Source organism: Cavia porcellus, unplaced genomic scaffold, assembly GCF_034190915.1.
Source record: "Cavia porcellus strain 051 isolate PalLab524CR breed Dunkin Hartley unplaced genomic scaffold, mCavPor4.1 scaffold_22, whole genome shotgun sequence".
Classification (NCBI taxonomy): Eukaryota; Metazoa; Chordata; class Mammalia; order Rodentia; family Caviidae; genus Cavia; species Cavia porcellus.
The window spans coordinates 20,542,128-20,568,307 of NW_026947505.1; the positions used below are offsets into that span (position 1 = coordinate 20,542,128).

Here is a 26,180-nt window from a genome sequence, read left to right on the forward strand (position 1 = left end):
GAACTCAGGACCTTGTGCTTGCCAAGCAGCACCATGCCACTGAGCTATGGCCCTGTCCCATTGATGTTGAATTTTACTCAGTTCTTGCTTTCACTGCTGCAAGCTTTTTGACTTTAGCACAGAAAATACACAGTATCATTGAACCAGTGCTAATGTCACAGTGGTGAACCACTTCTGACTAACAGTAATTGTACTATCTATTCAATAATGTATATTCCCATGTTGCACTCAAATACAAATATCCCACTATTCTGAGTTTACTACAGTCCTCTGTGACACCATTGCACATAATTTGAGAACCACAGACGTTCCTCTTTTCTTTCCTGTGTTTTTTATGTTTTCAAGTTTTGTATATTTATAAATGTTACCATCTGCTTTATTTTATAGCAACCTTTTTCTGTAAAGAGCAAGATAATTATGTCAGGCTTTGTAGGTAGGTCATAGTCTGTATCACAAGTACTCACTTTAGGAAGCAGCCATCCATAGAATGTGGATTCATAGGATAATGTTTGTGAATGAGTGTAGCAGTGCTTCAGTGAATTTTATTTATGGACCATATTTGAATTTTTTTTCTTTTTTGAGACAGAGTCTTGCTATGCAGTTCAGGATGGCCTTAAACTCATTGTGTGCCCAGGCTGGCCTCAAACTTGTGGTGATCCTTATTTATTTATGTATGTATTTTTTGGTACCAAGGATCGAACTCACGACTGTGCACTTACAAGGCAGGCACTTACACTACTGAGCTAAATCCCCGCTCCCCTCCCCCGCCTTTTGAAAAACAAACAAACTTTTTTTTTTTTTTTTTTTTTTGAGACAGGGTTTCACTATGCAGTTCAGGCTGGTTTCAAACTCACAACAATCCTCTTGCCTCAGCCTCCCAGAGTTCTGAGATTACAGATGTGTGCCACCACACCCGGCTGGATATTTTTTTTAAACATTACATTTTTCCATTTATCCATGCATGTGATAAAGAAGCCTCATTTGCCTGCAAGGTCTTCTTCCTTTGCATGGACTGAGCACATGCATTTGTGCATTTTTGTTGAGGGGCTCCTAGATTGATTCCAGAAGCTGCTGTTACAAATAATGCTGTTAGATCATTCTTATCCATGTCCCTGAGAATATACACAAAAGGTATTCTAGGGCATGTACTTCGAAATGATTTGGGGGAATTAAATGGGATGCTCAGCATCAATTTGATAGGTAAAGCCAAATTGATCTCCAAAGTTGTACCAATTCATATTACCTGAGATTTCTAATTTCTCAATATTCCTCCCAATATTGGCTAAGTATTAATGTGTTAGAGCTTTTTTTAGATATTGAGTCCAATAGGAGTGAAGTAGTATTGCTTTATTGTCGTAGGATTAGGGCCACTTATGGATATTGCATTAGTCAGCTCTCCCATCACTGAGACACACCATACCTGACACTCATGACAAAAGCAGAAAAGGTTTAATTTGGCTCGTGGTTTCAGTGATTTATTCCATGAGATATTCAGCACAGCCCTACTTATGACTTACATACATCCTGACTCTTGTGCTCAGAATATAGTTCTGCTTATCATCATAGAGTTAAAATAAGACCTTTGTCAAAACACTGTCATGCCAAACTCAGCGTTATGAAAGTTAATATAAAATGGTTTTAAAATGCAATCCATATGGTTGAACTTACATTTGACATTTACACAGTATGTAAGATTGTGTGTGTGTGTGTGTGTGTGTGTGTGTGTGTGTGTGTGTGTAAAGGACTGAACCCAAACTTTTGCACTGATCTATATCTCCAGCCTCCTGCCCCCCACCCACGTCCTTTTTTTAATTTTGAGACAGAGTCTTGCATGTCCGGGCTTGAACTTACAATCCTCTTGCCCCAGTTTAGAAATTCTTCAAGAGTGTCCATTGCTGAGGGACTTTTAAAATTATGTTGTATGACTGCTGTTTTACCCTATCTTAGTCAAGAATATTCAGCTTGAGGTCAAATACTCAATTGCCTTTCCCATACATAAGCTAGAATACAGAAAATTACAATTATATTAGGTTGTTTTTAAGCTTTATAGGAATGTTTAATTATAATAGTGTGCTAGTCTTAACTTTTTTTTCTTTTTCTTTTCTTTCTTTTTTTTAATACCGGAGATTGAACTCATAACCCTGCACTTGCCAGCAGGTGCTTGTGTCACTGAGCTAAACCCCTGGCCCAAGTGTGCTCGTCTTGTACAAAGAAAATATATTAGAATTTAGAGAAAGGAATATTGAGAATTTTGAGAGAGGAATAAGCTGTGGTAGTTGTTGCCAGAAAAGTATAACTTCATATGTATGTTTATAGACCACTTTACATCTATTTTGGGGGACACATTTATATTTTAAAAGTTTCAAACCACCAGGTATGGTAGCACACGCCTGTAGTTCTAGCACTAGGGAGGCTGGGGCAGGAGGATCACTGTGAGTTTAAGGCCAGCCTGGCTACACAGTGAGCTCATGGCCATACTTATCTAGTTCAGAATAAAATAGAGTGAATAAGTACCCTGAGACAAAAAGACAGGCCTCATACAATAGAATTTAAGTTGAGAACTTGAAATGACCTGTCAGCAGCACAATGCATAATGTGTCCCTCTGGGTATAGCTAATGTATTCAGAAATATGACAGAGGCTGCCTCTGATCAGCACAGCTTTGCATCACTTCTGGAAGTCTTACTCAGTGGACTACAAGGAGAACAATAAAGAAAGCAAGATATTGGGGAGGAAGAAATAAATTTTTCATTATTTATGTATAATATGATTATATAACTAGAAAATTAAGAGAGCCAACTCAATTTATATTAAGTAATAAAAGTTTTAATTTGCTAGTTAAGTACAATATAAATATGTAAAATCAATGATTTTCCTTTATATCAGCAATAAATAGTTAAATACTGTAATGGGGGAAATTATTCTATTTACACATGCCTTCCAAACTTTAAAATAGCTAGGATAAATAAATTTAATAAGAAATAAGAATATTGAAAGAAAAATATAAAAATTTTTAAAGACAATCAGAACAAGACGTGCATAAGTAATGAAAACATACATCACATTCTTAGATGTAAACAATTAAACAGTCACCATCCCTCTATTCAACTAACATGAATTACTATGCCCCACTGCTATTTCTATATACTATATTTTTACTTTGTATTTATTATGGAAGCAGTGAAGATAAGCTACTTAATAACATTTGTCTAGATTCTGAATGGATAACATCATTAGAATAGGTGAGAAAAGACTTAAAAGGGTACTGATGGATGGCTTAACTCTAGACATCCAACAGAATCATACCCTATCAAAATACAGTGATACAGCCACAGTAAGAAAGGATAACAGAGAACTGATAGCAGGTAATACTTAAGAGTTCTTAAGTGAATTATTACATTACGTGCAGAACATAATTTGGTAAAAGTGATTTTTCAAATCAGTGGTGAGGGGGTGGATTACTAATTAAGTAATTTTGGGTCATTTGGCTAATAATTTTTTAGAGTTCTATATCACAGTGTATTCCGTACAAACATAGATTATATTTTTAATGTGAGAATCAAAGCAAAACTTTAAGAAAAGGCAAAAAAAAAATTGTCTGTGTGACATCCAAGATATTGAGAGAATAAATAATTATACACAGAAGACATGAAAAGATGTTCATGATATATAAATTTTTAAAAAGCAGGTTGCAAAACAATATTTTAACATATCTGGTTTTTAAAATGCAATGAAAAGACTAGAAGAAGGGTTTCAAATAGTTCATTTTATTTGCCTGTAGAGAATGAGACCATGGTACCTTCCACTTTTTATGTTATCCAGTTTGGTATCCTGAATTATTCACAATTAATGTGTGTTTTCTTTGTATTTTTTTTAAATTGATTTGAAAACTCTATGGTACTTTGGCACACCAGGCAGGGAGAAAGCATCCAGCAGGGAGTACAGAACAGAAGAGAGAATGGGGTGTCCTGGGGGTGAATGAGCTGGAGGATGAGCTATGTGAGTTCATCTCCAATGAGGTCCCATGTTGGAGAGGAATAAATGCTGCCTTTGATTCCCAGTGGAGATAAATTGATAGTAATCATAGCTGTAGTGAAAGTGTCTTGAGAAAATGGCACTTGAAGTGCACCTTGTAGAACAGTTAAGATACAGCCCAGAGAAGGCAGAAGAGGCGGAGACCAGTCTGTGTTCAGTGAATCACTTACAATTCCAGACAGAAAAGTACAAGCACACACAAAGTTCTGTGATCTTGGAGACAATGCAGAGAAGACAGATCGGGGTCAGATATTTGATGTCTTTATAAGTCCTGCAGAAGAGTTCATGCAGTTCCTAGACCACTTCTTAAAAGTGTTTGCAGACAAAGTGATTATTACCAGGACTCCACTCTGAGGCCACATTTCTTCCAAACCCCACTCCCCACCCAGTGAGTCACTCAACCTTCCTCAAGCAGAATGAGTAAGGAGAAGGGAAGAACAAGGGTTTTCTAATGGGCTCCTCCCCAGGAAAGGACTTCCTGACCACTGGGTGTGGCGTGCATGCTGTACAGCCAGTAGTGCCACCACTGAGACAACCGGGAAGCCAGAGTTTGCGCAGGGCAGGAGAAGCCCTTGGGGGAATCATGTATTCAGATGCTCTCACAGGTCCTGATAAACACATTGTAGGCTAAGAAGCCTGTAGGTGGGAATGCATTTCACACACCTAACTTGCTGCACGTCCTTAACAACACAGCATGCTGCAGGGTGGAGGTGCGGGCTACTTCTCAGGGAGCTGAGAAGCTGCACCTCCTCTTCTGTCACTGCCCAGCACCAGCAGATGATAGGATGATAGGCAACCTGTGGCCTGGGAGAAGATCCAGGGTCTAAGGACTGTCTCCCTTAATGCAAACTTACACCACTGCAAAGTTGAACAATTCTGTCAAACTGGAAGTCAGGGACCATCTGTGACGTCTAGTACATTTTCAAAACGTGTGACACAGTGCTGTGTGTGTGCATGTGCATATAAGAAAAATACGAAAACACGGTCAAGGGAAGCCCAGATTCATAAGACTTGTTACGTGGGAAGAAGGGAGGCAGCTAGACAGGGATAGGAGAACAGAAGACCTCAACTCTGTGCTCTTAAATTCTCTGGAGGAAAAAAAAAGGTAACAACATATGGCAGAATGTTAAATTTAAGAGAGATAACGAGGCTCTAGCCAAGACTGGCAGCTGTGCATTATATGTGATAGAGTCACTTTGTTTGTTTTGAGAAAGGGTCTGATCAAGTCACCAAGTTGCAGAGGCTGAGCTCAGACTTGTGCTCTCCCTGCCTCCCAGCGTGCTGGGATTACATGCCTGTGCCACCATACCGTGCTTGCTTTTTTAGAGCTAAATCTGGGTATCAGCAGTGATGTCTAGTGGTTCAGTTGCTTTACATTACCTGCTAGCAGCTGCAGTGTTTTAACTACACGGCGGACCCCGGCCTTGGATTTCCCCTGCCTGAGCAGAGGTGAGACCCTCTCTCCCTACACAGTGGGCAAGTGAATCTGCTGGGAGCATTCTCAGGGCTTTCCAGTGTTACCTGCTTTCAGGGAAGCAGTGAAGGTGCCTTATTCAACCCCTGACAGCTCCTTATTCAGCACTGAGATACTCGGTGACATTCTAACAAGTTTTTAAATCTGGCGCATACACCCAACACTCTAGACTTCAAACGTGAGCCAGCCATCTTAGCGCATATCTTCTTGGGACACCACCCCTCCCACATTGTTCAGTCTGGTTTGTTTGTTTGTTTGTTTTCTTGTTTGCTTGCTTTATAAAACTGCATGAAAGTTCTAATTAATTATAGATTGTTTTTACTTTTTAGGGGCTGGCAGCAATTTTATGATGTCACTTCTAAAAGCATTTAAAACAACTATAAAGTTTCTTTTGCCTCCAAAAAACAATTCTTGCAAAGGAGATAGAATTGAGTCAGAGCAGTTTTTAAAGTCATATGAACAGGAAACCCTCTGGAGTCCTACACATTTATTTTGTGCTCATCCAAACTGACACATGTACTGGCTTCTCTGTCTTGATTTAATTTGGTGTCTGGAGCCTGTGATCCATCGGCTCTCAGTTACCTTCAGCATGTAGCTCTGGCCACATTGAGCATCTGAAAGTTCAACCCTTTCATCAGCAAAACTTTGAGCAAATCTCACATCTCTTCGAAATTAGAAATGTAACCTTGACTTCAGTCCCAGAGCTAATGCTGTGCAGAGAAAGAAAACACTGCGTAATGCTTAAGCAATGTGCAAACTGAGAAAATAGGAATGAAAAATGCTATAATGTTTCTAAGTTGGCTCTGTTTTCACACATGAATCCATTAGGATTAGCTTTGCCCACAAATAACAGGAACCATGAAAAAAAAGTGATGCAAAGATAATAGCTTTGTTTCCTCTCTCATATAAAGAAGCTGAAGGTAGGCACGCTGAGCTGTTGTACCAGCTCCTCTGTCTTGGGGTTTTTGCTGCCCAGTGATCCCATATGGTTACAGAAGCCCTAACTATCACAGCTACATCCCAACGAGCTGAAAAGAGGTCCCTTGTAGGAGCCTTCCTGGGTCATATACGACATTTCTATTTATTTCTCATTAATAGCTGTGGTCACACAGCTTTACCTAGCTGCAAGAGAACACATTTTGTGATTTGATGTAGTCTGTTTCAAATATGACCCAGAATTCTGCTAATGCACATGTCACCTGTTCACTTCCTTTGGACAGTTTCTGCCAGATGTTCAGAGAGTTAATAGGGGGATAGGCATCCAGCCCTTCTCCATGCATGCGACCACGCGCTCTCTCCATCAGCCATGGCCAGCACCCTTCCACTCCCACGTACCTCAGAGATTGCTTTTGGAAAGATGTAGGACATGTCCAAAAGTGATCAACCATGACTGCTAGTGGGATACTGTCTGATAAAGTATCATTTTTAACAATGTTAATGACATGGTTAATGACAATGTTAATGAAATGCTCCACATGCAGATAATTACAAGATCAAGATATAAAAGTATTTTTCCTGGATGGCATCCCTTATGTTGATACTGAAACATAGGTGGGAATGACTTTGCTGGGGACAGGATCTGCTCTTCAGGAAACTTCCCTGAGAAATTTTCTAAGCCCAATAGCCATTATGAAATTCTGTTTTAAATGCATTCTCTTTTGCCAGGATAATAAACAGAATAATAAAAGCTTCCAAAGCACTTACTGTTCTCCTGTACAATACAACTAGACATGGTTAGACCAGGCTAGGGTTACCCAAGATGAGGGAGGAGAGAGGGATAGCAAATATTTTATATATATATATATATATATATATATATATATATATATATTCAAAATGAGAACTATAACATACTCAAGTCCCAAATCCTTCTAGACTTGGGAATGGAGACCTGTGATTATTCCTGACTCTTTGCTTCCATGTCCTTGTGAAATACGGTACCTGGACGGTCATTCCTCTGTCGGTGCAGAATGTACCAGGAACATAGATGAAGATAGTTTCTTTTCTTCCTTCCCAATGATTCATTGCTAGTAGTAAATTTCTAATATACTAATTTTATGAACAAAAGTTATTTTGGGAGTAACCCAAAGAAAAAAATATGCTCATGGGTCCTCCAAGGCTGTTCGCTGTTCTCTGTGGTTGATTTTCTAATAAGCGTAAACATGAACTCCCAGGATCTGGTAACCTCCATGCTTTAAGGGTCTAGATCTCTGGAACAGGCAGGGTACTTGCCCACCTCTGTGCCTGCCTCAGAAGTCTAGAAGAAAACAGGAAAAGCAAGATAAAGCAGGCTATTCTGCCTCCACCACAAAAGTGGGCAGGCTACACCAGTTGACAGGTGAGAGCTGCTGCTATGGGTTCAGTTGAGAGGCTTTGTTCAACCAACACCTCCTTCGTCTCTCTCCATTCTTAAGGTGAACCAGAGCAGCAGTAGAGAAAACAGATCTCCGATCTTTGGTGTGTATGTATATGGCTATTTGTTTTTGGTACTGAGATTGAACCCAGGCCTTTGCACTGACCTGTGTTCCAGCACTTTTTTGTTTTTACTTTTTACATTTTGAGTCAGGCACCTGCTGAGTTGTTCAGACTGGACTTGAATTGAAATCCTCCAGCCTCAGCCTCCCATAGTGCTGGGAATGCAAGCATAAATGCCTCCATATGGCAGTTCATCTCCTCTCCCCTCATGTCTCTTCCTTTCACTCTGATTTTTGGAATTCTGTGCCTTAGCCCTGGTCTCTCGGTTGGAAACCAGAGACTTATGCTATGGAACTTGTGTGTCATATCCCAAGGTAGGTATTTGCCTGAGGGACCCCAAAGAGCCAGTGTGACCAGTCACCATCCTCTGATTGCTGAGTCCACAGAGGTCAAACAGTGAGAGGAGCCCAAGGCAGCCAGGGACCCTGTTCATCTTGGTGAACATCTAGAAAGGTGTGCTGCTGTCATCTGCCCCTCCCTGAGGTGGCTTCATGTCTTGGTGTAGTGGTGGCCATCTCCACTCCCAGGACCCCTTCAAGGATGGAACACTGCATCCTAAGCCCATCCCTGAGGAGCTTTGGTGGCAGGAAGGGGCTCCGAACTCATCCAGCGGTGCCTGAAGCCATCCTCAGCCTCATCACTACCCTGGACTGATCTGACCTGGGCTCTGGGCTCAGCTATGTGTGTGTCTCCAGCCGGGCATGCTGGGCACCCCGAGGTGCTTTCCTTTATCCTCACCCAGGACGAGATCTGTGTCGTTCCCCTCTCCCCCCGCCCTGGGCAGTGATGCCACAGACCAGCTTCCAAAAGGGCAGGTCATTGCACACCATAAGCCCTGGACAACACTGTAGGTCACTGTAAAGTAACAACTTCCCAACATATCCCACAAAGTAAAGAAAATGGGCGAATCAAATCAAGCTTCTACTGCAGATTTGCTCTGCTTCATTTCTTCCATGTGTCACCTTTCCTGCCCAGTGCCAAGTCGGGGGAATGAGTGGCTAAGGTAATCAGGGAGCAGCATTGCCTCAGCCCTCGCTGTGGAAGAGGTTACTCGTCATCCTTCCAGCCGGGACTGGGCTCTGTGACCCTAAATATAAATTCTGTGGCTGGTGACCCTGAGACCAACGCTTCCTGGTAGCTGCCTGTGCCGTAGACACCAGCTCTGCACAGGATGGGGCCAGGACTCAGTAGTCATCACAGGGATCGGCTTGCGACAATCAGCAGGACAAACATGCTGCAGGACTAGTAGGTCCAGCTCTTCCCTTCCTAGATGAGAAATCATCAGACGTAGGGTCTGTGCTTGAGTCTCTTGAAATCCAAAGCTGGAGGTACATTTTATAACATGACTCAGTGTGTGTATGACCCACAACCAACTCTCATGAAACAGTATGCTTTTACTTACATATGTGGATGGCATATTCCAGTGTCTTCTATCCTGTTTATTTTATAAACTTGTTGCAAGTCAGTAAAATGATATGTAAACTGGTCTCTACCTCAAGTCTGTGCCCTGCGTACTTATTTGAGTCAATACTTTGTACAGTTTTACAGATTTCAAGTTTACAATACTTCTGTCTTCATTTCTCCTTAACCTAGAAATTGTGGAAGACATATCAGGAATGCTAGTGTATTTACTTTGTTTTTAAATTCAAGTAACGGTTTCTCTTAATGAAGTGTATTAATGGTCTCTGAAAAAGTTATTGCCACTTTTTTTATACTTTACTCTCCTGAGAAGCTAAAGATAGAATCTTTTTACCTCTTGACATTTGTACCAATTTTCCTGCTGGGATATGTTTTCATAAAAGGCTCAGGAAAAACTGCTTTGTGTCCTGTTTGTGTATGGTGTAAAATTAAAAAGCACGTTAATAGCCAAGCCTGTTTCAAGCTTTCTAGTGTCTGCTTCCCAAGAACAACAAGACAACCGCTCTACCCATGCAGTCCTCCAGAATCCCAAGCCTGCAGCCGCTGCTCAAAACTCAGCAGTTCAGGCCTGGCATTGTATAAACGCTATGTTCCTTTCAAGAAGATGAGGACTCTTCAATTCAATTCAATTGAGTTTTTTAAATGCAGTTACAGGGTAAAAAGAACAGGTTTAATTTAATTTTTGTCTAGGCATTTTTTTTTCTCAAAATTACTTCAGTTCAAATCATTTTACAAAACAAGATGATTAATGATGGTTTCAAATAAAATGAACTGGTATCTGTATCCAATTAACCGTCTGGAGAGAGGAAATTCTGGGTCTCAACACTCAAACACGCTGAAGTGGCATTATCGCTATTTTCAAAGTTTTCCTTCTCATACCTCCAAACCTGTGTCCACTTGTAACTAATCTTACGTATTCTTGGCTCATATTCTTTTCCACTTCCAGATACATCCCCAGTAACTTTGCAGTCCTCTCCTCCCCTAATCTGTATAAACACAGTCATCGCCTAACGGTAAAGAGGGAGAAGAGGCATGTGCCTGTGTCAGTGCCGGAGCCGACTGGTTTCTTCTTCCTGTAGTTCTCCACAGGATGTGTCCAGTTGTTTCTGTGTACTCCATGGAAATCTAACTCTAATACACTTAATAAAACCAAAGAGGATGCTGCAGTAGACAAACCCTAAAGAGCAGAAAAGATTCAGTTTCTAGTAGACTTTCATAGACTTAAAATGACTTAGATCTTCAAAGTTAATATGTTCTAAATCAAGTTCAGTTTTTTTTTAAGCTGTAGTAATAATTCCAAACTTCCTTTATGGTTAATTTAATGATTCATCCTGGTTTTCTTAGTCTTCTAACCACTGAAAAAATAATTAAAGTCCTCAAAAGCAAGCCCACCTTGAGCTCATTCAGAATTCAGTCTTCCTGAGTTTTATCTGCAGACAGCTGCATCTGAATGGGCATGTTTACATAGACCAGAAAAGGACAGTGCAATGAGTGGTTTGCCTTTCCTTTAACATTGTTCAGGAATTATAGCCCAGACTACTTCAGAATGAATCCTAGCCCTCCTGTGCCTTCCTCCTTCCTGTAGGAGGTTTTACTTTTCTTTCTGATTTGCAGTGAGAGAGCAGTGTTGGCTGAATGAAAGGTATAATTTTATTTCCCCCTCTGCTTGCAAGAAATCTTTTTGAGGATTAAGTTGGCCAGATCTGCTCTGTGCAGATTTGTTTCTTATCTCAACCCATTTTGAGCTGAGCTGGTCGAAACTAGTTCTTCTGTGAGACTTCTAACAGTCCATAAATTAATGTTCATGTCCAAAAGTAATAGAGAATTTAGTATGTTGTGTAACTTGATATATATACATTTGTTGCATGTAGCATAGAGAGAAAAAACCATTACCGTTATAAAGTGGCTAAGAAATCTGTCATTCTCATTCTTTATCTTTGGAATATTCATGAAATAAAGGAGCCCTTACTGACATAACAAGGTGGAAATTGAGTTTGCAATTCTGGCAACAACATGTGGGTATTTCAGGTAGCCAAAAACTCGAGGAAAAATTATCTCAGTGCCTCAGTGAAACTGAGTCCAAGGAGGAATCCCCCAATGGAAGAGAGAGAAAGAAAGAGAAATATCAGAGCAAAAGTGATTGTTGCACACACACACACACACACCCAATACAGGCATTTGCTGGTAATAGCGCAGTTTGGTAAAGGAAATCCAAGCTAGAGGGTAGGAGTCATTTATTTTTCCAACCACTGGTGGGAGCTGGGACCTGGTGGGGAGGGAGGCCCTGGGGTTTGACAGCTCAAAGCCAGTGGATAGATACCTCTCAGCCACAGGAGATGCTTTGGAGTTCAGGACACATCAAATCTAGTGAGTGTTCTCTCCCTGCGTGGCCTCTTTCTGCCTGGGCTTGGGTACCAGGCCCTAGGCATTCTGCCCTCTGGGGGCTTTCTTTGTTGTCAGAATCCACCCTGCCACTGCCCTGAGCTCATCACCATTGCTGCAAACCCCAGAGCAGGACAGGAAGTGATCAGTAGTCCTTGAGCAACTTGTAAGAGTGCTGCATGGGCCTTCTGAATTCAGTAAAGGAAGAAGGAAAGAATGTCATAAAGAAGAGAATTCCATATTGCATATTTTTATGCTCACAGCAAAGTAATCTGCAACTATAAAACAAGTCTGGAGATACTCTCAGCTCAGGAAAATAATGTAGAACTACTTTTTTAGGCTTTTGGCCTGTCAGGACACAAGGTGTTAAGAACTAAAAGTATAACTGGCAGAGAAATTCAGCTAGAGATGTGCTGTGTGATTGTCTGATGGACTGGTAAGGCAGGGTAGCCTAGGGACATTGACAGAATGAGTCACACTGAGCTTTGGCACCAGCCCAGCACGATAGCTGTGTGATTGTCAGGATTTTTTTTTTTTTTTTTTACTTTGCATACCTTAGCTTAAGGTATAAGCAGAAGAAGAAGATATCTCTCAAGTATTAAGGGTGAAGTGACACAGTGTGCCCAGTACATTGCCTACCACATAGAAAATGCTTAATAAATGCCATGTACCCATCTCTCTGTGCCTCAGTTTCTTAGAGTGGACTTTCCTGCATCATGTAAATTTGTAAGACTGACAGCAACTTTCGCATGTACTGTCCTTTCCTGAGGGTTTTCTCCCAATCTTTCCCTTCTTTTTTCTGTGGTTAAGTCACCGCTTTTCAATTGCTAGAAATTGCCAAGTGGTACTGGAGCCACTGTTGACACAGCCCATAAAAACTGTGCTAAGCAGGATTTTTACTGGGATCATTCATATTTCAGAATCTCATTGTATATGGAGTTCATGGTTATTAACATAATGAGCTTGTGCAGTCTGTTAGTCTGGCCTCTAATGCATTTGTGATAAGAGTGTGTAGGGAGCTGGACACAGCAGGCTGCCTTGGCTTTGAAAGAAGGGGGTGGGAGCTTGGCTGTCCTGTGCATGAAAAGATATTTAGCAGCATCCCTACTAAATGCGGGTGACGACCAATACTGTCTCCAGACATTGCTAAATATCCTGGACAGTGGTAGTGCCAAAATGACCTGCAGGCAAGAACAGCTGAACCATTGTCACATAGAAATGTCACATACAAAGGCTCTAAAGCATGAGAACATCAGGAGTAAACATGAAATAGAAATCAATTTAGATTTACCTGCATACAGGTAATTGACTAAAAATTGTGAAGTACCAAAGGAAAGAAAAAAGAAAAAGGAAAGTTCACAACCATGTTGGTTTTGTATTAGGTTAACTGAACTTCCTGACCTTTGATATGTTGAACATATCTTGCTGGCTCGGTCCTTACTAATGAAGATGCAGGCACACACATGCTGAATAGCGTGGGGGTACTGTCAGATGAGAAAACTGAAGGTCGGTTCTAAGTTTCGTGATGCGTGTGTTCTAATGAAGGGTGGTTCTCAGTGGAATGGCAGGTGGCAGTGTGTGGCACACAGTAGAGCACACTGCCCCCAGCAGCAGAGGGCCCTGGACACCACCATGGGCTCTAGGTCCTTTCTCAAAAAGGTGACTTGTCTGGGGCTTCAGAGGCAGAGGGAGGTCATGGGACTTTATTCCCAAAATTGCCCTTGTAGTTCTAGAATTTTAGTATCTCATATTGTAGAAGGCATCTCTATGAAGGGATGATACTCCTACTTTTCTTTTTAAGTTTGCAGATGGTGACAACTTTAAAGCCTGAGTACTAACTGTCACTAACCTTCTTATATGTGCACAGTAGGCCAAGGAGGTGGTAAAATAACACTTGTAAACCACTTCTCTCCCATGTTAAAGAATTCCACAGCTACCATGTGTGTCTGGCAGTAGTGTTTCTGTAGTGCAGCGTTTTTATGATTGTCACTGTCCTTGTTTCTATTTAATTTTTACATAGAAGTCTGGGTGCCCTGTGTGTCTTCAGGGACAGTCACCTGGTTTTCACAGGCCTTCTGTAGCCGGAGCCCCATTTATTGTGTAGGTTGCTGACACGCTTTGTCCACATGGATGGTCCTTTCCCAGCTCAGATCCCCTGACCCTTCTTTTCTGAGTTGATTATGGGTTTTGAAGTCTGAATCAATTACAGAATCACATCTAATGACTAATGCGCCTTCACAATAAGAATCAGTCGGCCCTTCCTGTTTTCATTCATGTCGTAAGTTGAATAGCTGCAAGGGAAAGAGTGGAGATTGCCAAAACAAATAATTGTTGTGGCTTGCGCAAACATTTTATTGCAAGTCTCATTAAATATGCAGCTTTCAGGAGTCTACATCCCATGCTTTTCAGGAAAGCTAAATCGTCAGTACGTGGACTTGCTGCAAGATTCAAAAACAAGGCTGTGTTGAATTTGACATTACATGAATTGTTAGTCTGCATCTCTTAAAATTTCACAGCAGCAAATATAAGGGAACCAGTTGTTTGTTTCAAGTCACAAGGAAAGCTGAACGTGGAGATTTATATGTTGGCCAGGGGAGTTCCCAGGAAATGGAACCTGGTGGTGAGAGTGTCCTGTGCCCCTGTCCCACAGAGGGTCTTCAGGCCGCCACCCCTGGGATGCTCCTGCGCAATCTGCAGAACTGCACCGTGTCTGTTGCCAGTTCATCATTATCGGCGAGGCCTTGTTAAAGTGGTTTTTTTCTTTTATAAATACAGACTACACATCAGACTCCCTTTTCCAGCATGTTTTCCTTGGCAGCCAGATATTTGAAAACAAGATAAAAGTGATTATATGCGTTGTTTCAGAACAGCTTTCAAAGTATGAGAATTTGGCACTTTCTTCTGTTTTCTGCACAGTATTTGGCCCCATATTTCCTTTGCATTTGACATATAGAATCGCTGGACCTTTATAACCACATCCTGTTTCTGACCCTTAACTGATGTTCTCTTCGTGATCACTTTTTTGTTTGTCTTTCAAAATAGTAAATTAACCTTGTTACCCTGTGTTGACTTTTGATCATCAGGTATGGCATTACACTTTTGATTAAAATTTGAGTATTTGAGTATTGTCATGTAAAAAGGAGAGTATGATAGGACTAAATGTGTTTTAATTCTATTTAATTTTATTTTGTGTCTGTCTCTATTGAATTGTCAGCCTTTGCTTTATGTTGTCGTTGGCCCCCAAGTCCCACTGTGTTAACTTGAACTTACATGTGCCCAGGACTGTGTTAGGTACTGGAGAGACAAAGGTAAGCCAGGTGTGCTTCCTGCCTTCTCAGTCTAAGCAAGATGCTGTATGCACTGAGAGGTGACCTGGTGACTGAGCAAGCCTGGGACAAGAGAGCAGGAGGATAGGGGCTGGGGATTTAGCTCAGTGGCATAAGCGCTTGCCTTGCAACAGAGCAGAAGGACAGGCAGGGCGGGAGGGCAGGAAAGCGAGAGGAGAAGGAACATAAAGGAAAGGAAGGGCAGCCAGCTCTGCAGGGAGTATCAGGACCGCTTCCAGGAAGTGGGACTTGGAACTAGGGTTTGAACAGTGGGTTAAAGAAATGGAGAAGAGAGAGAAGAAAGACTGTTCCTGGTGGAAAGAGAAAATGGAGATGATAAGTCCCACAGTGTATGTGGGTCCTAAAGGAGGAAATTGGAGGCAGAGGTTGTGGTAGGAGATGAATGCACACAATGTCCCGAAGCCCATGGACTACAACGAAATGTGTAATTCCTGTGTATTTGTGACCCGTTGTTTCAGAACTTGTTGTTTTACTACGGTGTTACTTGCTGTGTTATGTGGTTTGGAAGTATCTGTACCTTCACCCAGTGCCTTCCGCATGCCTTGCTGATAACCTCGCAGATGCAGTCCCTGCCCTCCCGGAGCTTACAGTCTGACGGGAGCGGCTCATGTAAACCCTGAGTCGACTGAAAAGACCCAGAAGCTCTCAGTGGGTAAATGGGACAACTCTGCCTCCAGTTACAGGACAACATCATTAAATAGTTTTTCAAAATACTACAGCACTGAAAAAATACATAAAGCTTTGGCTCCTTGAATTGAGCTGTGTTCCTTAGTACTATTCAGAGACCTGCTGGTGGAAGTAACAGCTTCCCCAGTCCGGGCAGATCCTTCCACTTCTTCTTGACAAGTCCACTTTTGCTCTTGCTTTAAGCTTTACTTGTGAATCTCTTCTTTCCTGTCTCCAACTCTGTGGTTCTGCCTCCCCAGCTCCCACCTCCCTACTTCTGTGCTTCAGAACATTCTGTCTGCGGGCACAAAGTCCTAAGTTTCGTTTCTGGTAGAAAAAAAAATCTGTCTGTCTCACAAAACCTTGTTATCTCCCCCATAATCCCATGTAGACCTCAGCCCTCCATCTCAGCCCTGTGGTGCCTTCTAGTTGAATAGAGATGGTCTTTTCCCCTCTTCCTGAGGCTTCTAGGTGGTGGTGACCCCAAAACTGGATTCTCTGACTGAGAAAAGTGCCTCGACATTGCAGAATTCAATGGATGCTTAAGAATTAAATCTCATTTCTAGCAAATGAGAGAATCGTAGTCTACCAAGATACCAACCATCTTTGTGAGGGCTCACAGAGTACCAGTGGACAGCAACGTGGTACTTCGCTGGTTATCTCATTTCATCTTCCCAGTAAATCAGATGATGACATGAAGGCTCAGATGGGCCCAACAGCTGGGGCCCACTCAGGATCCCATCAGTGAAACGACGCGCAAGGCATTGTGTGCATCCCTACCCCTCCGCTGCCAAGGTCACCCAGAACCTGTTTCCCTGTGTGCATCCCTACCCCTCCGCTGCCAAGGTCACCCAGAACCTGTTTCCCTGTGTGCATCCCTACCCCTCCGCTGCCAAGGTCACCCAGAACCTGTTTCCCTGTGTTGGGAGTGGGTTGGGAGCCCACTCACTCTACACTGACCTTTGGCAAAACCAACTGATTCCTTCCTCTTCTAGTATCCACAATGCCACCAGTGTGATAAAGTTTATGTTTGCTCTTCCAGGGGTACCACTAATGTAAAGCGTTGTTGCTTCTATAGTTTTGACCACTATTAATACAATCATAAAAATAGTCCCAAATGCTGTATAAAAAGCATTCTCCATATTGTTCTAAGTTTTTTAAAGAAAATATGACGAAGGATAAAATGCCTTTAAAGCTATATTCATTCCAATTTCACTGTGTTTTAAAGAAATATCTTATAATTTGTCAAAAGATATCAGTGGACATGAGTGTTTTATATCCTCTGGCCTTGTAAACTCACCCTCAAGAATTTATTCCAGGAATTTACTTTGAAGGAGATTAAAGCTCATATGCACAGATATTTTCAATTGTGTGTTGTTTATACTGGAAACAACCCAAAAGTTCACTAATGGGGGAAAAATTTTGTAAATCTTGCTAAATTAACTCAACAAAATTATACATTGCCCTTACAAATACAGACTCTGAAAATTTGTAGTATACCAACAAAATGATAATTTTAAAGTAATGAAAGAAACTACAAAATCCTATCTATACAATGAAAATTATATAGACACATGAAATATCAAAAGGAAACTAAAGAATCAGGTGTATCTAGAGTTTGAAATTATATGTGAAATGCTATTTTCTTTAATTCTTGTTAAAATCTATATTCACTAAATGCTAGGTTTAAATATCTTCTCTATTCATTTATATTTTAAATGGTTTGATTTATACCATAGTAAATATTTTTACTGCCAATTCCTGTCTATGCCATAAATTAGACCTTACTTCTGCTGTCAGTATCCTACTCCATAAATATTTATGTTTTATCACATCAATAGTATTCCTTTCCTACAATATTGTCTTTCCCAAATTACTGTGGACATTCGTCATACCTAGGGGTCTAACTGAAATGTTGATTTGGACTCAGTAGGTCTCATGGGGACCCCAAACTCCATGTTCTTGGAAAGCTTCCAGATGCTTCAGTCCCTGCTCCATGGTCACACAGTGAGTAGCAAGGCCCTAGAGCTCTCCTTTGGGTGTGAAGAAGAGGCTCTTGGCACATTGACTAGCACTGTCTAGGGAACCAGTGGCGATATTCTGTCTGCCTCCTCCACAAGTACTACAGTAACATTTCAGTGACCGGAGCAGGGAGTGCGTAGAAACAAGCCTCCTTTGAGATTCTGCAGCCAGTTTCATGATCAACAGCTATCAGCCACACAACTAACTTGCACTTGTGTTAATCAAGAGAAATGCCCAGGTGTCACTGAAACAAATAATTCTGAGTCTATGATAAAAAGTAAGAAGGAATCTTACATATAATTGTGTTCTTGTTGTCCCTTGGTACAATTGATTACAGAGTTGAAAATCCCACCTGTGTCAAGAAAGGTTTGTTTTGAGTTACAGTACTGGAGGAAACATCTGGCTTTAGCAATGAATCCTTTAGGCCTGGCCTTGTGAACAAGGGTAGAGATGTCATATAATGAAGTACGACAACATCCACTGTTTATGTGGGAAAGTCACAGCATTTTGCATTGTAGAGGCACAGTGTCTGTTGTCACTAGACATGGTGAGAATTTAAACTGTGAGTTTGAATCACTGTTCATCTTTACAAATAACTGCTAGAGCCTATGTTTATTTTTGGAAGGTAATAGCGGCTTTCCAACTTGTTTCCCCATAGTGACTGAAGCTGGCTTTGGGGCTGACATTGGAATGGAGAAGTTCTTCAACATCAAGTGCCGAGCTTCGGGCCTGGTACCTAATGTGGTGGTGCTGGTGGCTACTGTCCGAGCTCTGAAGATGCACGGAGGTGGACCAAGTGTAAGTTCTGCACTTCCTTCTGAGTACCAAAAAGATAAAAAACAATTTAGCATTTAAACCATTCCTGCCTAACAGCTCTGGTTATCTGTCTTCTTTCTGTAATCTGTTTTCACCAATGGTCATATTAGGGCGCTTGGAGTATTTAAAGAAAACAGCAACACCCACCATGTGACTTCTAAGCTGCATTTCCAAAGGAGCATCCTGTAATGTTTAAGTTTTAAGATCCAGTCCTGATACTTAGACCAAAATGCAAAAACCACATGGTAATTGGAAGAAGGCAGCTCTTGCTCCTAATCGAAGAACACAAGGATCAGAGTAATGCCTTTCATGCTGGAGCTTTTCATGTTTTGTACAGATAGTTTTTTTGGTTCATTGGTGTTACATCTCCTCAGATTTCACCTAAAAGCACTTCCCTTCTGTTACTGTTTATTACGACTTCACCTTGTGACTCTTACAGTGCTGGGTTGTTTCTGTGTGAGCACTCTTTGGAAAACAGATTTAATTCAAATAATTTGAAGTTCCTTAATCATTGTAATATTGATATATGATAAATTCCCAAACTCAGCTACTTCTTCTTATACTCTCTACAGAAGTCACTTAATGAATGACAGTACATAGTAAAGACTGCAGATGACCACCAGGGACACTGAGCTGTGCCCTGCGAGGTTGTCTTAGCAAGTCTTCATCCTGTTGTTTATTTCCTCTTGACAGAGGAAGTGGAGGTCTGATGGGTTTAGGGAACCGAGGTAGCCCCAGGCCAGCAGAGAGCCAGGTGTTACATTTAAACCCCTTCCCTGCCTACTGTGCAGCACTGTCTTTTAACAAAGGTGGGGGATATAAGCCTAAATCCTAAACCAGTGCTCAAGCACTTCATTTTTGCCTAAACCTTTACCATCACATATATTTTTAATTTGTTTGCATTTTAAAAAGAAATCTCATCAGGAATTTACCAATCTTGTTAGTCTTTTAAGGAACCACCTCTTGGCTTTGGCACTACTTTTTTGGCATTTGATTGTATGTTCTTCTTGCTTAAGTTCCCACACACTGTCATAAGGAATTTTTTTTTTTCCTAACACAGCGGTTATTTCTTTTTGTAGGATTTTAGGTATTTTCAAGGCTTTTTGACTGAAAGTAAAAAATTATTGCTATCCTATGTAGTACGCTGTAAATCAAAGCAGGGAAGAACGGTGGATCCGTTCGCAGTTGGGCTTTTAGAACTCGGACAAACGCCCTGGCTGTCCTTTGCCTTACAAAGAGAGGCAAAGCGGGTTACATGCTAGTCCTCAGTGTCTTCATCTTTAAACTCCCATCCCAACACCAGGAAACCAGGGAAAACTAGGAGGGGACAAAAAGTAGTGGCAATAAACATTTTTAGTTTCATTTTATGTGAGGACGGGCTATTAACAGCATGAAGATTCTGAGCACTGGGCCAGATTACAGTCACACTCAGAAAGCCTGACCTCGTTGGTCTGGGGGTGTTTTCAGAGGCTTCTCACCAGACTTCATGTTTAATTTAAACCTGCAGCCAACACTGCTAGCTGCTCTTTGAACAGTAGGAACAGCTTCCCAAAAAGTGACCACGATTTGAGAACTTTGTCCTTTATAGTAAGTATTCTCTTATGAGATTATTTTTAATTTTTGCCACTTTTTATTTCAGGTAACTGCTGGTGTTCCTCTAAAAAAAGAATACACAGAAGAGGTAAGAGGGCCTATTTAGATGTGTGTGAGGAACCATTCAAATCAGTTTATCCCCGGGTTCCAGTTGACAGAATATACCTTCCACCAGTGGCCTTTAGAAATGTTTTTCCAGCCAGGTGTGGCGGCAGGTCCCTATAATCTCAGTGCTCTGCATGCTGAGGCACAAAGGTTTCAAGTTCAAGCCCAGCCTTAGTATGACCCCATTTCACAATTTTAAATTATCAAAAGGGCTGGGAATGCAGCTCAGCTCAAAGGCCCTGAGTTCAATCTTCTGGATAACAAATAAAAAGGAAAAAAAAATGGCCTTTTCTAAAAATCAAAGAGAAAACAAGTGAATAAAAGGGGAAAAAGCTCTCAAACCTCAAGAAAAGGGGCTGGGGTTTAGCTCAGCAACGTAAGTGCCTGCTTGGCCAACTCTAGGCCATGAGTTTAATCCCCGGAACAACAACAAAAAGAACCTTCAAGAAAAGATTGATATAGGTGAATCAGCTTTTTTTTACTCCCAGGACATACATCTGAGCCATCAGAACTGAAGGTCTCCAGGACGGAAATAAATAAATGTGCAGCATATACCCATATCTTTTGGTGTGGACAAACTTGACTTTTGGAAGACAGGCACTTGGTTTTGTGATGTTCCCATAGACTAATTTTCTAGTAGCAGTACCTCTTAGTTCCTACAAGTGGCGCCAGGGATTTAGGCCGGAAGTAGCTGGAGAGGGCTCCTTGCTGCCCTGGGACCTTGTGGCGTTTGTCTACCAGCCTTCATTGTGGGCCAGTTGCTTATGACCCAAATATGTCGTTAGACCCAGTATAATTTTAGAAGTTGTTGTGAAAATGCACCTCCTCCTTGCAGCCGTCTGTCTTAGAGGTAAGAAGTGAAAAGCTTCTAGGACAGTAAAGTGAGGGACAGTGTAGGCACAACCTGCTAGTGTGGCAAGGCCAGTTTAGTTTGGCAGGTGCAGTGGACAGCACCACATGGGGGTCTGGTTTTCTTACAGAACATCCAGCTGGTGGCCGACGGCTGCTGCAATCTGCAGAAGCAAATCCAGATCGCCCAGCTCTTCGGGGTGCCGGTGGTGGTGGCGCTGAATGTCTTCAAGTGAGTCTGCCTCCTGCCTGTGGTCATGTCGAGGGGCCACCTGTGAATGATAGTGGTGTCTGAGGGTCTTTGGTCTTTCTCTGATTCATCTAAAAGTAGACAGAAATACTCTGCTCTTTCCATTTGTTTGGTCTCATTTGGTTTCATTTTCGCAAATGTGTTCCTAAACATTGTTAGCAAAATGAAATTTATATAGTAAATTACCATTTCCTGGGTTTTTTTTTAAATTCCACTGAGCATTTCTGTCTGAAAGACTGAATGATCAAAGGGAGATGTTGTGGAATTTTCTCGATAAAAGCCTTTAACAACTTGAAATATTTGAGTCATGTTAGAGGGGATTTTTCCCCCATGCTTTTCTTTAAGTCTGATTTATTTAAACATGATGTGACCACTTTTGATGTTTAAAATACATTCAGTGTTAGGGAGCGAGGTTCTGTGTAAACGGTTAGTCTTTCTGTAAAAACATCCCTAAGTGAACACAGATGCAAAACCACAAACATTTTCATCACCAGGACCGACACCCGTGCCGAGATTGACTTGGTGTGTGAGCTGGCGAAGCGCGCCGGTGCCTTTGACGCGGTCCCCTGCTATCACTGGTCGGTTGGGGGCAAAGGGTCGGTGGAGTTGGCTCGGGCTGTGAGAGAAGCTGCAAGTCAAAGAAGCCATTTCCAGTTCCTGTACGACGTCCAGGTAAGGTATATCTGCGACAGCTGTGTGCCTGGCGGCGCTCACATCATGCACTGGGCCAGTGCTGAGAGCTCTGCCCTGAAGGAAGCTGAAGATCACCTGACAGGTCCCTGGGCCAGGGAGACCCCAGCCCTGGCCCCGGAGCCCACGCTCTTGAAGGCCCTGCTCTGCTTCTGAATACCAGGCCCAGGGGAGGAGGCTCCTTGCAGAACAGGAGTCACTGCTGACTCCTGCGGGGACTGACTGCCCAGGAACTGGGCTCGGAATGGTGTCATAAGGCTTGTGACAGCAGGAGGAATTTGCCTTGTCCGCTCTGCCAGGCCACTTTCCCTCATTGCAGTTTTCTCGAACTATATCTTGTGAATGCATTTTTGGTTTCCACTGTGGTAAAACACACATACTGTGAAATTTACTAGCTTGACCATTTTAGTGCGCAGCTCAGTAGTGTTAAGTAGGTTCACAATGGGGTGAAGTCAGTCTTCCCAGCTCCTTTCATCTTGCACACCACAGACTGTTACTGTTTAACACTCACTCCACGTTGCCTACGCACAGCCCCACCAACCACCATTCTACTTTCTGTCTGTACAGTTTTGATTTCGTTAGATAAGCTGTGTAAGTGGAGTCATAAGAGTATTTGTCTTTTTGTGAGTAATTTATTTCATTTAGCGTAACGTCCATGCGTATTCTAGCATGGGTCAAATTTTCTTCCTTTTTAAGGCTCAATAGCATTCCCTTGTATATATGAGTAACATTTTGCTGACCCCCTTCATCTACTGATAGATACTTGGTTGTTTCTATCTTGTGGCTATTGTAAACAATGCTGGGTCTAAGCATCTGTGAAAAATACCTGTTCACAAGCCTGTTTTCACTTCTTTTGGTTGTATCCTTAGAGGTGGGGTTGCTAGATTTCCTAACCTACCACATCTAGGTGATGAACCATAAGCCAGAAGGTCTGCATTTCCCTGGACTCACTCTCAAGCAGTGTGGCGCCCATCTAACATTTCTGTCCTGGATTTTGTGGTCCTGTTGGCCAGTGGGTTTGCCCTTGGAGGCCATCTATGACGCTCCGAGTGCCAGCCTTGAAGCTGACAGCTGCTCCTCCTCTTCCTCCTCCTCCTGGCTCCCTGTTGGTCTTGAGCTGTGTCTTGTGAAGTGCTACTCCTTTCCTGATTGAGCACGTGGGCAGAAGGCAAAAAGATGAGTGCAGAGAAGGCCATGAGTCTGTAGAGTCCAGCTTTCTGTCACCCCCAACAGGGGTTCCCTTTCTACCATGGGGGCCACTGAAGAATGGCTTCCTTAGGGCTGGGGATTTAGCTCAGCGGCATAAGCGCCTGCCTTGCAAGCAGGCAGTCGTGAGTTCGATCCCCGGTACCAATAAAAAGGAAAAGGACAAAAAAAAAAAAAGAATAGCTTCCTTGTGCCCCCTGTTTGGGCACAGGGCCAGTGTCCATGCTTTTTGTTTGGAGGTGGGGTTTGGTACTGGGAATCAAACTCATGACTTTATGCTTGCCAGGCAGGCGCTGTGTTGCTGAACTAGATCCCCAGAGTCCACTTCTTTAGTCCTGACATGCCTGTGGAGCAGGAACTGGCAGCCCCTCCCATCCTCCACATAACACGGAAGCACCCAAAGATAAGTGGCGAGCAATGTCCCGCATGGGGCACAGGCATAGCTGGCAGCACAGCGAGGCAGTCAGTAGTAGTCTTCAGCATTCAGGACTTTGCTCGACGTGGGAAGGCAGGCAGTGACCAAGCGACCCACCTTAGGCAGAGATGATAGGGAAGGAAACAGCACAGAATCCCTGCCAAATGAGGGGCTCAGTGAAGGTTTGTGGAAGGAAGCACTTGAGGGATGATTTGAGAGAGTTGGCGAGGAAAGGTTTGTCACGTGGGAAGACCATGTGATGAAGGAAGGGCTCGGATACCCTGGGCATCAGCAGTGGTCACGATCCTCACACGAGAGGATGTGGGGTTATCATAAAGAAAATGCTTCTGACCGGAGGCTGAGTATTCTCTGGCACTGAGTGTAGAACAGAAGTGATGTACAGTGGCTTGGCACAGTGTTCACAGCCCCCTCGGAGTGGAGTGATAGGGTGGCCCTGATGCCCTGCACCTTGGTCCTGGCTTGCCAGTGAGGCCACAGTGCAGCAAATTCCCCACCGTCCCACACCAGCCACCTTCCTAGACCACCGCAAGGGCCCACCATTCACCCCACAGCAAAGGTGGTTTTCCCTTGAGTGACCCAGTACAGTGGCTGTCTACAGTGAGCACTGTCACAAGAAAGATTTCTGAGCCATGCCGTCTCCCACGTGCTAACTCTAAGAAGAACCCCATTCCTTTCCATTGATCTCATTTTTTTCCCTATATGACCATTTATTCTTACTAATTAGCAAATTATAAGTGTAAATATATATGGTACAAATTACTGTGATTGAAACAGTATGAAGTGATTAACTCAAACTAAGCAATCCATCACCTTGAATATTTAATATTTTATGGTAACATTTGGTACTTACTTTTTTTTAAAATTTATTTATTTTGTCTTTTTGAAACAGGGTCTCACTATGCATTTTGGGTCAGATTTGAGCTCACTCTATAGCCCAGACCAGTCTCGAACCCACACTATCCTCCTGTCTCAGCCTCCTTCCTGAGTGCTGGGATTATAGGCCTGTGCCATCATGCCCAGCTTCTAGGATTTCCTCTTGATGATATTGAAATACAGCATTTGATTATTAGCTGTGCTTACCGCACTGTACAGTAGATCCCTCCAGAAAAGACTTCTTCCTGCCATTGGAGGCCTTTGTGCCCTTTATCACCTCTGCATTCGCGTGCTTCTTGGGCAAAATGAGATGTCCACCATCCTGGAAGAGGGAAGATAGTGATATTGTAGGAGTCCAGGAGGTGCTGGTGGCTGGGGGCCAGGGCTCCCCTTACACCAAGTGCTCCTCTCCCATTTCTGATAACACTGAATTTGAGCAGCAGAGTTGTTTTTAGGAGACCAGCACCTCAGCCTGCTGCAACAGGACAGCTCACGGACAGAGTACAGGTGCTTCTGCTCCCTTAAATGTCGTGACAGCCGAGTTCCTCATCTGGCAGAATTTCAGCTCCTGTGAGACCCTTTATTTGTCACCTTGTCTTGAAATCTGAATTCAGGGGTACAGTCAATCATGGGGCATAACCCCCTCCCCCTGGTTCCTTATATTACTCAATGCAGAAAGGTAGATAGCATAGCTGAAAGAAAAACAACATATCTCCACTTCACCAGCTAAGAATCCCTTACCCCACATGCTTTCCGGTGCGCCCCACTGAGTCTGCCTGGAATGTAGGTTCTGAAGTATACTTAGGAGAGTGACAGACTTGCCCCGGAGCAAATAGACAGTAGATGGGAACAGTGCTAGATGACAGTGCAAAGGCTAAAGCTTGGAGCCACATAGAGTGGAGTTCAAATCTTGACACGGTTTCTGTGTGGATAGCAGCTCGGGCAGGGTCATTCATGGTGTGAGCACAGCTTCCTTGCTGCTCTGTAGCATCCCCAAGTGAAACTCCACATCATGGTAGCTGGCTGCCCTGAGTGCTATCTGTCCCTTTCTTTACAAGGAGAAGAGCATCCTGAATGCACCTTCAGAAATTGTCTTGTGAGGCCAGGCAACTTCGGCAAACTCTCGTGGTGGTTTCTTTTTTTCAGTGGGGTTAAAACTAGAGAACCAGGGTTAGAACCAGGGATTTAGCTCAGCGGTATAAGCGCCTGCTTGGCAAGCACAAGGTTGTGAGTTAAATCCGGCACAAAAATAAATAAATAAAACTAGACATTAGAAACCAGAGTTCCTAAATGCACCTTAAGAAAAAGGCACCATCAAGCTAAACCAAGACATGTGGCACATTTCCTTCTCTGTGAGGATGGGGAGCCATTCGTAGTATCAAAAGAAATCAGCCCTGTTTGCAAGGTAGGAGGGTAGCACTGAAAAACTGACTGAGAATTCAGAGTCAGAATGCTGTTTGTTCAGTCCGGGTGAAGGTTGAAAATCATCTCCATGTTCTTCCTCTCGTCTTGCAAACATTTGGAGGTGTAACCTTGACAGCAA

General features: G+C 42.6%; 1 protein-coding gene across 3 annotated transcripts in view; it reads left to right on the forward strand.

Moving 5' to 3' along the window:
- Nucleotides 1-26,180, forward strand: part of Mthfd1l (methylenetetrahydrofolate dehydrogenase (NADP+ dependent) 1 like) — a 180,997-nt gene that overhangs the window by 94,320 nt on the left and 60,497 nt on the right. For all 3 annotated transcript variants that reach the window (XM_063232907.1, XM_023564547.2, XM_023564546.2), the window contains exons 21-24: nt 18,478-18,617; nt 20,275-20,316; nt 21,314-21,414; nt 21,927-22,104. In XM_063232907.1, coding sequence (XP_063088977.1) covers nt 18,478-18,617; nt 20,275-20,316; nt 21,314-21,414; nt 21,927-22,104 — 461 coding nt within the window. The remainder of the gene's footprint in view (nt 1-18,477; nt 18,618-20,274; nt 20,317-21,313; nt 21,415-21,926; nt 22,105-26,180) is intronic.